The sequence below is a fragment of the Leptonotus elevatus genome, chromosome 8 (genome assembly GCF_054856555.1).
Source record: "Leptonotus elevatus isolate MCC_2025b chromosome 8, RoL_Lele_1.0, whole genome shotgun sequence".
Taxonomy (NCBI): Eukaryota; Metazoa; Chordata; class Actinopteri; order Syngnathiformes; family Syngnathidae; genus Leptonotus; species Leptonotus elevatus.
Window position 1 is genome coordinate 3231907 of NC_141246.1, and position 15336 is coordinate 3247242.

Below are 15336 nucleotides of genomic sequence, written 5' to 3' on the forward strand. Positions count from 1 at the left end.
ATTTTTGTCCTAATGCTTAACTTTCCATTTCCATTAAAACTAACACAAAACGTATTTTTAGGAGTTTATTTTCATATGATTAGTTTGTTTTCAAATTGTCACTGAAGCGGTTTTATTTTTGAAAATATCATTTTGCTGTCGCAATGCACCAGAGGGATCTGTAATCTTAAATGCCAGGATGAGGCAGCCATTTTACACTTCAGTTTGCGAACATCACATGACCAAACCCAAAAACCAAGTGCGCCATGATTGGCCCTTTTCAGTCGACAGCAAGTGGCAAAATGGCCGCCCCCTGACTCGATAAAAGTGGATTTTTCTTCTTAATTCATGTTCCGCTATGGCAATATGAATCAAAATACCGTATTTCGACTGGCAGGGGCGCGTACAACACATTATTGTAAAGATGTCTTTTGACTTGACTTCCAACATTAAGGCATAAATAAAAAGTTCATCAAGGTCCATAAGAAGTGTCCAAATCATCCACAGTGGAGCCGCGTCATGATTTATGATGTACGTGTAAATGTTTTCCACAGTGAGGACAATAATGATGAACGTCCCACATGTCTGGAATCATGAAAGGAATCAGGCAGAAGCCACAAACCAATCTGGAAACAAACAAAAAATTTTTTGTAAGAAGTGACCAGATGCTAACGTGCTAACGTGCTAACGTGCTAATTACCCAGAAAACGCCAGGACGCAGCACAGAGTGTAGGCGCTCCTCCCGGGCATTTGTTTGGTTTCGGTTACGATTGCGCGGCGGCAGCGCGGACACCGAACGTTGCCCGGAGCGCCGAGCAGGTTAGACATCGTCATGGTTCGTTCGGACACGGGTTGCGCGAGCACCGCTTCTGTTTGTAAACAAATGTGGACACACAAGGACGTTGGAGTTTGAATTGGTTTGAAGTGACAGCGGCATGTCAAAGTTTTGCACCAGTTTGGATTCTAGGTCTGCTTCATGTTTGAGCAACCTTCTTTTTTTTTTTTTGTGAACAAAGAATTTTGATGTGACTCCTGGGAAAAAAAATATATATATATATTGACATTTGTATAATTATTTTTATTTTTATTTACAGAACGCTACGTACGTAATTGTGGGTGACGTTTTCCTAGAATAGTTACACATTGCCACGTCGTGTTTGTATCTTATTGTTTTTTTAGAGTGTATGCCTTGTTTTTAGTTTACAGCGTGTGTGGCTAGCTGAATAATGAACATTACACTAAGTTCCGTTTGTTTTGTGAAGACGGACATACATTGCATTACAGTCGCTCTCTGTCACTGGGGGGGGGGGGGGGGGGTGATCTCAGCTTTTATATATATATTTGAACAAAAAGTGTCACGTCCAAAATTATTCATACCTTTCTCCTCAAAAATCATGAGAAAATACTTTATTGGCTATTACAGCAAATCAAACTCGGCTGCCCGTTCATCTTTAGCAATGAGCTAAATCCACTTGATCTTTAGTTCCTTCCACAGATTTTCAACTGATTTCAATTCCGGACTGTCCGGGTCACTGCAAAACGTAAATATTTTCGTCCGCGAACCATTTCATAACCACGTTCCCCCCTCTTTTTTTATATTTATTTATTTATTTATTTATTTTTTACCACAAATCCAAGTTGGCAACCCTAGTGACGGATGTTGGCTTATGAAATTCTTCGCTGCGATCCGATTTTTGTAAAGAAAAGCACTTTGATGAGTATTTTGTGAAATTGGGCTCGTTTAGCGCCGCGACTGCTTTTATTTTCATAGACTGGGTGTCCTTCCTATCAAGACAGCAAAAAACAGGAAGTAGGAATGTGGTGACATAAAACGTGCAACATTGGAAGTCACGTTAAAGTAGTTTGCTAACGAAACAACGGGTTGATACTGGATCAGTCTGGCACAAAAACAGGAAGTAGATGCTTATTCAAATAAAACATTTTTTTTTTTTTTTTTTTACTGTTTTTTACTGGCTTTATTCTGCCCGGTTCTGTTTCCGTCCAAGCCCAAAAATCGGCCAGCTTTTGAGTTTGTACGCTAGCTTTTCGACTTTCTCTCCCAGATTTGATTGAACTTGAAAGTGCAACTGTATTCAATTTGTCACGTACCCAACGGGGTTAAATGGATGTTGACCGGGGAAGTCTGCAAGGGCCTGAAGGTCGCCGGCACCAAGACAGGAAACGGATCTGGATGCACAATTGGCGATGAAAAAAGCCCACTTATCTTCCACCCTGGAAGGTTAAGCCGCAATCTTACTGTTTTCTTGATAGGGAGGCGGGTTCGAAGAGTGGGTAACGGAAGCATAATAAGAAGGCGGAGGAGGGCAAACGTCAAACGCTTCAACGTCCGCAGCGGAGGGCGGCAGCGTGGCCGCCTCGTATGTCGGAGGGTCCATCGGCGTATTTACAAAAAAAAAAAAAAAGCTGACAATGAAGACAAATTAAAGATCGAGATACATTTTCAGAACATTTTGTTAAAGTTGAAAAAAAAAATTTTTGTTCATGAAAACTAAATGAATTTTTTATGTATCTATTATTATTATTATTATTTTTGCTGTACAATCTCACAGGAGGAGGAAAGGTCAAAGAGTCGTTTGAGAATTGGAGCTTACTTTTAATTTATTACACAGTGCTTAAAAAAACCAAAATCATGCACGCAACAATCCATACATTAAAAGACAACCTCATACTAAATCTAAGAGAAACTTGACTAAAAATAAGCATTTTTGATCAAATAAAAAATAACAAACTTGCTTTATCCGCTAATTACGTGATAACAAAATCTAATTGGATGGACATGAAGTTCTTTTTACATACATTAAAAAAAAAGAAGAAAAAAGTCTGCATCATTTTGTTTGTTAAATATTTGCGATATCATTTCCAGCAGCTGACGTTGATCCGACACGCTGTCATTATCTGACACTGGCGAAATTAAGGGTGGACCCGAGTACGGTTCCAAAATAATTTTCCATTTGACTGATGAGTTAATTTTATAGTCCTACATATATATATATATATATATATATATATATATATATATATAATCCACAAATGTGAATTAGGGAGTAGGAAATATATGATTCCCAACAAAGGCCGTGCGACTTTTCAGCCATCTCCTTTTTTGTGGGTCCAACTGTAGCTCAGGTGGCCTTAACTCATTCACTGCCATTGACGGATATAGACGTCAAAAATTCATTTGAACTATTTCTATTAGTTTCAAATGTTTTCCACTTTCATTAACAAGAGTATAAAACTTTTTTTTTTATCGTACATTTAGAACAGATATAAAATTTGTGATTAATCGTGAGTTAACTATTGAAGTCATGCGATTAATTACAATTAAAAATTATAATCGTCTGACACCCCTAATTTTTAATAATTTTATATCTGTTCTAAATGTATAATTTAAAAAAGTCGAAGTTTTCATACTCTTGTTAACAAAAATGGAAGAAAAAAAATGTGAAACTAATAGAAATAGCCGTCAATGGCAGTGAATGAGTTAATTAAAAATAAAAAAAAATAAAAAAATCTGGGGCTTGATCAAGATATAAAAAAAGATTAAATTTTTTTGTTATCTGTTGCCAAAATATTATTTGATGTACTCACTTGTGAAGTTGGAAGTACATTTTTCATTGTTATGTTCATGTCGGGCAGTGGTTCTCAACTGTTCTCATTTTGGGACTATTGTTGCAAAGTCGGGACCCATTTTATAAAAGTTATGAGTAACAAAGCGTTTTGTTTTTTTGTTTAAAAATAGCCTCTGAAATTCCCTGCACCCTATGGTACATTTTTAAACGCAGGTTCAAATGAGTTTGACATACTGCCAAAAGCACATTATATTTCCTCTTACACAATATGTTCTGTGAAGGAAGGCCTCAGTTCTGTTCTGAAAAAAAAATCTGAATACAAATCCCCTCCCAATATTTAAAAATAATGATTTTTTTTTTTTTACCCCATCTTTCGTGGAATATGCTTGGACTAAAAACAATTATATTATAAATACATAGAAATATGTATACAGTACATACAATGTGTTTTTCCAATGCATCTATTATGATGGTCTTCAATTACGCAGGGTTTTTGTTATTCACAGGTTGGTCCAGTCCACAGTATTTAAAAACAAAAACAACAACATTTACATTTTGGCATTAATAAAATAAAATAAAAACACTGTTCAAATCGTGTTACTTATGATGGACAAATTATTTGGCTATGTTGGATTTTTGTGTTCTAGAATTATATTTGAATTTAGTAGGATCATTTAGAATGCTGAAAAAGACGGTTTCCTTAGAATAAAAAAAAAATATATATTTTTTTTTTACAGTTTCATCTTAAAGTATTTTTCTTGTGATTTATTCAACTCACAAAATTCACCTCAATTCTAAAATTAGCCAAGCTATAAATACTTAAAAAGGAAAGCAAATGCATATATAAATGTGACGTGTGTGATACGAGAGCAGTCTTACCTTGAAGAAAGTCGGGATCCGGACTGCGAGATGAAAGTCGTCGCTGACGTTTGCGAGATCAAAGCCCGTCCAACCAGTTTATAGCTATCATCAAAATACAGTTGTCTCATCTCTACAGTCTATAATTACAGCACATCAATTTGACTTGCCATTTATAGGTCATGTGTAGATCATATACGTGTATATATATATTAGGGCTGGGACGATCCACTTTCTGTCACGATCCAATCCGGATCCCGGTACCTTGGTGGCGATCCGATACGTATTGCGATATTTTTTGGTGGTGGTGGTAGTGGTGGTGGGGGGGGGGGTATTTTTTGTGGGGGGGGGGGGGGGTTAACATAAATATTAAAATTATTAACCTTAAAATGGCCCATTTTTTACTCAAACTCATTGTTTGTTTTATTCAGGAAAGTAATATTAGCATGCATTTTCAATTTCATCTGCAGCTATGCTTTATACATTTTTTTTATTTTATTTTTTTTGTAACTGCACCGACTTTGTGTGGGGCATTCCAGGAAAGCACACATTACAGGGGGTGGCAGGGAATCGCTTTGTGTTTTGGATTTTCGTTGTGTTTGTTCTCTTTCCTTTTTTATGTGAAGCACCCGCTGTTGCTTTCAAAGTATGAAAGGTGCTATAGAAATAAAGATTTGATTGATTGATTGATTCATCAGTCTGTTTTGGAAATTACAGGGGGGGCTGGGGGGGGGGGGGGGGCAAATGTGAATAGCACGACACGTTGATCATCGACACTTGGAAGTTGTAACGCCGCCGCCGTTGGGGGCTTGACCTCTTTTGGAACGAACGCACCACGACCTACATTTCAAATACGTCTGACTTCGGGGGGGCAAGTTTGAAACGAGTTCAGTTCAGGTTTTGGGCTGAAGTTGCCAGACGACTTCAGGATCAAGCTAAAGTATGTACGACTGCATAGTGACTCGTCAGTACATACATTATTAGCCACACGTTTTTGGTCACATGCTAGCTTTAGCGACTTAAGCTAGCTAGCCATTTGGCATTTTTGGTGCCGCCTCTTACAGTTGTGTGTTGACCAAAACACAATTGTAAGAGCTAAAAAAAAAAAAAGTGTGACATAGCAAAGCATATATGTTTGCTTTCATTTGCCAATTGTGTCACATTCATTTCTGCACTTACACAACACTCACAGAACGTGTTTGTTTTATAACATGTTTCTTGTCACAATGATGTGCTTGAGCCCTTTTGGGGTGCGGCGCACATCGATACTGGGGGGGGGGGGGGGATGGTGGTGTAATTGCACTCAAAATACAACCGGAAATGTTTTTGTTTTAACTCAAAAGACAACTTTTTAAACAAAAAAAAACGTTGTGACTAAAAATAAGAAAGTGGAACTTTTTGATTGGTTATTTTTGCAGAATTGACAAAAAAAGTACAATTTTTTTTTTTTTTTTTACTGTTTCGAGAAAGTATGCTACTATTTTGTCCCTAAACGATTTCATAAGTACAACAAATTATTTAGTTAGAATGCAAATTAAAAAAATAAGTGCAGACACCATTGTTTTAATAATCTGCATGATTATTAAATCATGCAGATTATTAACATTATGGTCGCTAATGATCACAACTGTAACCGTGATTGAGTGATCATTGAAATATCCGGCGGATGAAAACTCCAACTTTATGGAAATGTAAAAACATATCGAAACACTTCATTAAAAAAAATTCTGAAGAATTAGATTATATTGCAAATCCGGATTGTACAGTGGTTAAAATATCCGGGGATTAAAACGACATCATGAAAACATGAAAATGCATAGAAACTCTTTTTTTTCATACATTTTATTTTGCAACATTACATCATTGTTCAAAAATATTTAGATTGAAAAAATATTGTTATGGACATGTAAAAACTTGATATTTTTATTGGTTATACAGTGAAAACAAACAAAAGATGAAATACACGACTGACGTCAGGCCAAACCTTATGCCTCCGAAATCGTCACTTTTCAGGAGACCCCGAAAACAATATGCTTGTTCAAAAGCTCTTTTATATCGATATCGATGAAACTTCACTATATTCGAATGCTAATTGCTGCAAAACATAAACAGATACAAATATACTTTCTTTTGGTAAATTCCGTGTTTCACAATATTCTGTGGGCCAAGCAAAAATCAGTCAAAATCCAGTAAACCGGCCCGGAGCGAAGGGGGTTGCTTCAGTGAAAATGGCTGCGAGTGAATGAGTGAAAAATGTGTAGAGGGCAAATTGTACAAGAAATCTCTCCAATGTTGATGTTCACCGTCGCCACAGGTCTGACGTGTGCGCAGTTTCATGAGTTCCCGCCCATGTTTAGACGCTCAAAAGCAGCATCGTGTTTCATTGCAAACGGCGAAATCGCCGCAGATTTTCATCTTAAACGCCTTAAGAAAAAACACGGCAAGTTTGAAGACAATCAGATCAATTGTGTCGTTAGGTTTATAGCGCATGGCTCCAAATGACTTTTTTTTTTATAAGTCGACGGCGGTTACATAATTATGCCTCCATATTTTTGTGGCCCCTGTCATGTTTTCGTTCCCCTCTGATGCTGTTTTCTTAGGTGTTGAGACGCGACAGCCCAAATTTGAAATCAATCGGGTTAACCGCTTAGGACAGGGGTTTCAAACTCATATTAGCTCAGGGGCCACACGGAGAAAAATATATTGCCAAGTGGGCCGGATCGGTAAAATCCGAGGATATAATTGAAAAACAATTGCTGTCAATTATGCGCAGATTTCGATATTTGCGGGCCAGCCCTGAAATGCAGGCCGCAACTGTAAATATATTGTCATACGTGTGCCGTGTTCAGCATTTATGTTGGTCTATGTTTTTTTTTTTTTTAAACTGTAACTTTAAGTTGCGTGTAAAATAATGACATCCAGAGCAATTCCGTGTACAAGTTGCATTGCTCATCTGAGGATTGCTTGTGAAATTACGAATTAATATGTTTTGATTGTGGCCGGCTGATTTTTTTTTTTTTTTTTTTTACTTTACAAAATCGTCTCGCGGGCCAAATTAAACCCCTTTTGCGGGCCTGATCCGGCCCGCGGGCTCAGGAAAACGGGGGGCAAAAGTATGCCGTCTGTAAATGTGCGAAATTGGACATTCAAATCGTCGTCCACTCGATACTCATTTTCGTGTACGACCATCAACGTTTTTAGTTCATCTCGGGGCGCTGTTCATGCCACCTAATTTTCGGAGCCGTAGCTTTTTTCTTTTCTTTTTTGTACACGTGTATCGCGACTTTAAAATATCACATTTTTCGCCAGGCGTGATGTGTGTGCAAAGTGCGGTGAATTTCGCTTCATATAGACTCTCAAAAAGGCGATTGTGTGCAGAGAATAAGAATTTATATCAGAAACAATAAGGACCTTGCAGCGGCTGTTGCTCGGGTTCTATCATGAGCAATGTGATGAACCCCCCATCCTGCTATAGACGTGTAGACGTTTCCGACAAAGAGGGCAGAAGTGTTGCACGTTCCACAAAGCAGGTATGCAAAATGGAATCAGGCAACAACCGCACCAGAGGCTGAAATGCAAGCAGAACAGATTTCATTGATCACAAAGCCGACGAATCCGGGTCTCAGCCACAAATGATCTTACCATCCAAGACAGAGAGAGCAACACAATAAGATGGCGGTGTGGCGCAGCTTCAGCTTTTTGACGGTCGTGACCTCCTGATGACACTCTGAACATCGCACATAACCGGGATCGTTCCTAAGTTGACTGACGTCGATGATCCGTTGAGTCCGCGGCCGCGGCTGCGGCTGCGTCACCACCACTTGGACGCTCGGTTCTGCTTGCTGCTGGTGTGCCACGCCCACTGAGGCAAAAAAAAAAAAAAAGCGTGAGGACACTACAAAGCAAATGTGGAATTATTGAGTCATAAAAAAATTGACATAATAACAAATAGACAAAATAAAATAAAAATCCCAATTGGGAAACACCAAGTACTGGTTGGTGGTCTGGAAGAAGTTTTAATGTTAATCCTGCAAGAAATACTACTTTCATTCTAGGGCCTGACTGAGATGGATTTTTTTTTTTTTTAGGCTGATGCTTATTCCGATATTTGGCAAAATAAAATTGTTGAGGATGAGCCAAAGAAAGACCAAAAAGTGTCAAACAAGGGGGGGTTAAATAAATGCCAGTTTAACCCGTTGGCGTTATTTGTCCATTTTCTGGCTTTTTTCTGTTTTTTATCAAAGAAAAAGCATTTGAAAAAAATACACTAGGGACCTGACTAGGGACCTGACATTTTACCAGGATTGTTTAAAAATGTAGAAGTTCAAATTGGCGCCATGCTGTTATTTATAATTATTACCAAACAGGAGGGAGAGATTCACACCAAATTGTTGTAATAATGCCCGATTTTGGCTCATTGACTCCCATTATAAATCACAGTTTTTGATATGCTGTAAACCTCATATGTTATAATGCATTTTCCGTGATTACTGATGCAATCGCTTCTTTGACGAGTCATAAACATGAAAATAGAGGAATTTGTGTGTTGAGAGTGTTAACACAAAAATCCACTAGGTGGCGCCAAAGGCTAATAAATGAATACAAAATGCATGCATAAAAAAATTATATTGTTATGACTTATGGACTTGTTTGAGCCTCTAACTATGTCATATGAAATATTCAAATTATTATTTTATTTTATATATATATATACACAGCATAGTTAGTCTTGCTATTAGCATAATACTGCTATTATTGTCCATAGGGGGCATTAAAAAAATAAAATACAATAAAAACTATATATGTATAGATAGGTCTGATGCCAGTGAACATTTTGAGCGGTTAAAAGTGAAAAAAATATTCATAAATGACTAAGTTATCTCACTTCAAAGGAAATGCCTGATTTTGGCAAAATTACAAGAGTTTTGTGCTATTCAGAAAAATGCCATTGTGAAAAACTGGGCATGCATAAAAAAAATTATATTGTTATGACTTATGGACTTATTCAAGCCTCTAAATATGTCATATGAAATATTCAAATTAGACCTTTATTTTACATATATATACAGCATAGTTAATTTTGCTGTTAGCATAATACTGCTATTATTGTCCATAGAGGGCATTAAAAAAATAAAATACAATAAAAACTATATATGTATAGATAGGTCTGATGCCAGTGAACATTTTGAGCGGTTGAAAGTGAAAAAAATATTCATAAATGACTACGTTATCACACTTCAAAGGAAATGCCAGATTTTGGCAACAATTACAAGAATTTAATCAAAAAAAAATAACGCCCACGGGTTAAAGGGATGCTTGACTCATTGAACCATTTTCAGCTGTAAAAAGTTGTTCAGAATTAATTTGATAACTTCCTTATTTTTCCTGTACTTTCCCCACTTGCTGTTTGACTGAAGATGACATCACCCGTGCTGAGGAAGTAGGTAACCACCAATCATGGCTCAGTCTGCCGACCAAACCAAGAAAAACAGGTGAGCCGTAATTGGTCGTTACCTTCTTCCTCAGCACGGGTGATGTCGTCTTCAGTGATATCAATGTACAGATGCAGAATATAAGACTGTTTTACGATACATGATTTAGAAAGAGCTAATATCAGACAATGAAATTGGCAGACCATAATTCATTCATATAATTCATACTTATATGGTTTATTGAAACGAAATTACAAATTTATCGGGGTAAGAAATTCTCAAACTTATTTTCAAAAATTTCAAATTCTTTCAAAATTTTTCATGAATGTTGTTTTTTTGTGATATTGCGATATTAAAACTGCCACAATAATCGACTTCGTCTTGTCACTCTGGTGGCTAGTTTTTTTTTAGTGCAGTTTAATTTTCACAAGGCATGTTTTGGCCCTTCTATATTTTAGCATCCACGCTAACGGTCAGATGAAGGAGAACGTAATATGCTTGTGAATCGAGTCAAAGCTCAGAATTGTGCTCTTTTTTTGTTGTATGAGCTCATTTAACAATATTGTGTTCTTTTTTTAAAAAAATTTTATATCGCCAATATCCCCACAATATCGTGATAATTATCATATCGTGAGCTTCATATTGTGATGTTTGGATATTGTTACATCGCTAAACATTTTTATGAACATTTAAAAGTTGAATAGGACACAAAAAGCACAAAAAAAACCAGCCAAAGAAAAAGCCGAATGTGTGGTTGAAATACGAATTTGAACGGCTCCCACTTCAAGTTTGATGATGAGATGCAAACAGGCCGAAATGATGCGGGTGAGAATGACATGACTTACACGCTGTTGGTTGATGGAGAATGACATACGACGTGTGGCGGGTCGTCACGGTGGGCGTCCTCAAGACGGGAAATGGATCCGGCTGGACATTGGCTGCAAAACAGTCACTCGCACAATTTACGACATATTTATTGCGTCATACAACAAAAAAGTAAAGTTACAAGTTACATTTTTGGGGGGAGCTAACAATTAAAACGTTTTGAATTAGGGCTAACAAAAAATACTTGACAAGGTTACTTTTTCATACAAAAAAATTTGTATGTCATCAGAGCAAACTACCTCTACTTTTCATCCCCTTTAGGGCCTTTTTTTTAAAAAAAAATTCTGGAGAGCTCAGTATTGTTCATTCGGTAATTTTACCGATTTTACATGTCATCATCATTGCTCTCTCTTTTTTTAAATTTAATTTAATTTAGATATATTTTTTAAATAAATTTTGATTTTGTATGTGGGTGAGTATGTGCGTGTGCGTGCGTGCGTGCGTGTGAGTGTGTATTCATTAGTTCACCTAAAACCTATGAAAAAATCCCATACCGTTCACCTAAACCGAACATTTCAAAACCCAGCCAGAGCCGTGAGGCCGTCAGGAGACCCGAGGAAGGACCAAAGGAAAGAAAGGAAAGTGAAATCCAGCACCGACCAGACACCACCCACCGGGCCACCAACCAGAGTTCTCGCGATCTCACTTCTCCCTTCCTCGGGTCTCCTGACGGCGGTGTTCGGTTTAGGTGAACGGTACGGGATTTTTTTTCAATAGGTTTTTGGTGAACTAACGAATACACACACACTCGCACGCAAACGTGCACGCAAGCACATACACATACAAAAAATAATAATAATATTTTTTTTTTTAAAAGAGCAATGATGATGACATTACCGAATGAACAATACTGAGCTCTTTTAAAAAATAAAAAAAATAAATAAAAAAAAACAATACCTGCAGTACTTTTGATACTTTTTGATCACATTTAACACTGACTTTTTATTTTTTATTTTTTACAAAACCGTTTCTGATGCCGATAGGTCAAACTGCTGCAATGCAACGCCAAATACTGCCGAGGGGGACTTGATCAATGTCAGATTTATATATTTGTATTTTTTTTCCTTTAGTATCAGTAGCTTCCATAAGTACCCGATACCTTAAAATAACGCCGGTGTCGGCCTGATATCTGTAATCGCGCATCCCCAACTAAATTAATAACTAAATATTAAGAAGTACACTTGCAAAATTACATTTAAAAAAAGTGAGGAACTGAAGTAATGGAGTACATATATATAATTATAATATCAAAGATATTCATAAGGCAACAATGATAAGGGTTCAAATTGATGAGTTGTGGCCTAACTTGTCTCTTCATAGGACGGCGGGGGCTCAGAAGGCACCTCATTAGCGGGTGCGGGCACTCGGGGGAGTGTCGCCTCTTCGTACGTCGGCGGGTCCATCGGCAGGAAATTTGGTCAAGCGGGACGCTGCAGACAAAAATTCGACCAATCAGCGCTACGAGTTTGTCAACTTTGTTATTTCCACTCAGTCAGTGTAACTCAACTTTCTTCCCCGTTAGCATTATTCGGAATCATTTAAGGCGACAAGCCTTTTTAGTTTTTGTCCTGATTTTGCCCATTCCCGACACTCGCGTCTCATACGAGAGTCTGCATTTTGTCCCATTTAATTGGGTCTTAAACCAGTCGGGGGCAGCAAACTTCAATACTTAAACATGCCGTCACCCTCTTAAAATTATTGCCTAAGTCATTTCCTCATGATGCAAATGGTTACAATCGGGAAAAAAAAGGACATATTTTAAGAAGGCGTGGATATGGAATTTCCAAAAGCCAAAACGGTTCCTGATTCACGAGTTCCTGAACTGTGACGTCGACAGAAAGTGCCGGTAAACAAACACGAGGAGGTTGCCGGTTTGCCATTTGCGTGCTAACTTGTCACCCGAAACGAACACATTTGTAGCTTTGTGCCGCCTCAAACAAGAAATGCTTCTCTTAAGACACGAGCCCGACCCGGTGGGTGGTGTCTGGTCGGTGCTGGATTTCACTTTCCTTTGTTTTCTTTGGTCCTTCCTCGGGTCTCCTGACGGCGGTGTTCGGTTTAGGTGAACGGTATGGGATTTTTTCTAATAGGTTTTTGGTGAGCTAACAAATACGTGCACGCACATACACATACAAAAAAAAAAAAATATATATATATATATATATATATGTATATGTATATGTATATATATATATATATATATATATATATATATATATATATATATATATATGTATATGTATATATATATATATATATATATATATATATAAATAAAAAAAATAAAAATAAATAAAGAGCAATGATGATGACATTTCCGAATGAACAATACTGAGCTCTTATATATAAATATATAAATATATATATATATAAATATATAAATATATAAATATATAAATATATAAATATATATAAATATATAATAATAAATAAAAATACAAATAAAAAAGACACAAGCCCGAGCCATAAAACGAGCCCTAGCTAACGGGAGCTACTTGCTAATCCTGAGTGGCTAAACCGGAGCAAACAACATCTCTCGCCGACTTACTTTAAACTTGGGCAAAATTCTCTACAAAAAGCAGGTCGCAGGTTCAAGAGCATGATAGTTGAGAGCGCTGGTCTTACCTTGGACGAAGGATGAAAGCAAATGAGTGGAGTAACGTTCGAGACTTACCGCGTGACATCAAGTCGCAGCCTGTTGGACTTGTTTTGCGTCTGGAATGTGAAACTGTCGAATAATGTTGCAACGGCGGATGACATTTTTCTGGCCTAAGCAACGACGGGCTGTGTTTAAAAAAAAAAAAAAAACGAATAAAACGTGTCTACATTGAATCTAAACTGAAATTGGCTAAAAAATGGGGATTAGGTGAAATTCTTCCCTTCCTTCTTCTTCGTGGCTGCGCTCAACAACAACAAGAGTATGAAAACCTAGAAAAAAATGTATTGTACATTTAGAACAGATATAACATTTGTGATTAATCGTGAGTTAACTATTGAAGTCATGCGATTAATTACAAAAAAAAAAAAGGAATCGCCTGACGGCCCTAATTTTTGATAATCTTTTCTTAAAAAAAAAAACGATTATTTAAAAAATGTCTAGGTTTTCATACTCTTGTTAACAAAAGTGAAAAAAATGTTAAACTAATAGAAATAGTTCAAATTTATTTTGGACGATTATAGGCGTCAATGGCAGTGAATGAGTTAATGTCGTAAATCTGCGTTTTCATGTGGATGATGCCAATTCGGGGGAGGGGGGTGGGGGGGGGGGTTGTCTTTTGTGAGAGCCCCTACTTCATGTGGACAGAATCTCTTCATATTCCGGGGCAGTTTCCATCAGCGGATCATGCAAAGGAAGCTGCTGCTCAACAGAGTGACAATCGGATCACAAAATCAAAGTCGATGTCAGCCCTTTCACTGTGACTCTATGCTGGGAAAAACACGTCATAAAAACTCCCGTATTGTAGAAATGTACAAATGTATGTTTACCTTACAAAGGCATGCTAGCTTAATGTTAACTTATAATGGGAACCCCCATAGATGGACTGAATAAAACTACCATCGTAATAGGGAAGGTATAAACTTTTATAAACAGGTCATAGCAGGTCATACGGAAATACTCACAGGCATATATTCTTTATCCTCTTTGAAGCACGACTTAATATTACTACAGCTTGGTTGTGACGGTCTGTTTTTGTTTGTTCATCTAATCTACCGCATGCATTCTTCTGATCCCTGGTGGCCAAAGCAAGAAATGATGATGTGCAAACGGTTTCATTCTTTACATTTAATAGTGTTTATTTTTCTATTTTTTTTTAGTAATAAAACACAAGATTGAGTCTATTGCTGCCATGGAATTTTTTTTTTCTAATTCTAATTCATGCAGGAATGTGGAAAATTTGGCAGCGCATGCATCCGAGCTATGTGGCCTGTGCTGTTACTTCCCTAAGCAATCTGTCACATGGTGCGACTGTGGTTGATCCTCAATAACAAACAAACATGAATGGAATTTTATGACTCACAAGCTGCAATGAAACCAAAACCTTGCAATGCCTATTTTTTAGCCTCATAGCATAATTGCATAAAACATCATTTGTCATTTGCTAAAAATAGTTTTTTTTCTCTTTTGGTCTATCGATTCTCAGTCACGATAATCATCAAAAGGTCGAATGAACACAAGCGGACTCTTGATTCATTTGTTTTGTCTTGTTCTTGGAAAATATTGTAAAAAATGACTTGGCCAATTATGATATCAGAAAGTACATAAACAATGGAAACGTCATTCAAATTGTAAATGGAGATTAAAAAAAAAGAAAAAAAAAGAGTCGTCTTACCTCAAATAAAGGACGTGCGGCTTACAGGATACATTTTCGACTTAAGACTGAAATCAAATGATGTCTGATCTGCATGAAAATAGACATTACAGTCCAAAAAAGTTTTACTTCCACTTTGTTCACACTGAATGTCTTTTAATTCATGTAAATAAAATATAGGAATACATTTATTATAAGTAGTACTATTATCATAAAATTACCATTTTTAACTTGTGCTCATAAAATTAAATGCATTTGATTAATAGAAACGCTAATCAATCATTT

At 36.9% G+C, this 15336-nt stretch overlaps 2 protein-coding genes across 4 annotated transcripts; both read right to left on the bottom strand.

Annotated features, from left to right (window-relative positions):
- Positions 1-496: 496 nt before the first annotated feature.
- LOC147169247 (lipopolysaccharide-induced tumor necrosis factor-alpha factor homolog) lies at positions 497-2378 on the bottom strand. The gene is made up of 4 exons (XM_086083722.1): positions 2237-2378; positions 2089-2166; positions 680-848; positions 497-605 (listed from the first exon to the last, which is right to left on the bottom strand). The coding sequence occupies exons 1-4, from the start codon at positions 2373-2375 to the stop codon at positions 497-499; spliced, it is 495 nt and encodes a 164-aa protein (XP_085939848.1). The 5' UTR covers positions 2376-2378.
- A 3890-nt stretch (positions 2379-6268) lies between these two features.
- Positions 6269-13564, bottom strand: LOC147169248 (lipopolysaccharide-induced tumor necrosis factor-alpha factor homolog). Of its 3 annotated transcripts, none has more exons than XM_086081740.1 (5): positions 13290-13564; positions 12048-12171; positions 10702-10794; positions 8067-8286; positions 6269-7992 (listed from the first exon to the last, which is right to left on the bottom strand). In XM_086081740.1, the coding sequence occupies exons 2-5, from the start codon at positions 12142-12144 to the stop codon at positions 7863-7865; spliced, it is 540 nt and encodes a 179-aa protein (XP_085937866.1). In that variant the 5' UTR covers positions 12145-12171; positions 13290-13564; the 3' UTR covers positions 6269-7862. The 3 variants fall into 3 exon arrangements, with proteins under 3 accessions (XP_085937866.1, XP_085937868.1, XP_085937867.1); XM_086081742.1 differs by having other exon boundaries at positions 13416-13434; XM_086081741.1 differs by having other exon boundaries at positions 13367-13381.
- Between the last annotated feature and the right edge of the window lie 1772 nt (positions 13565-15336).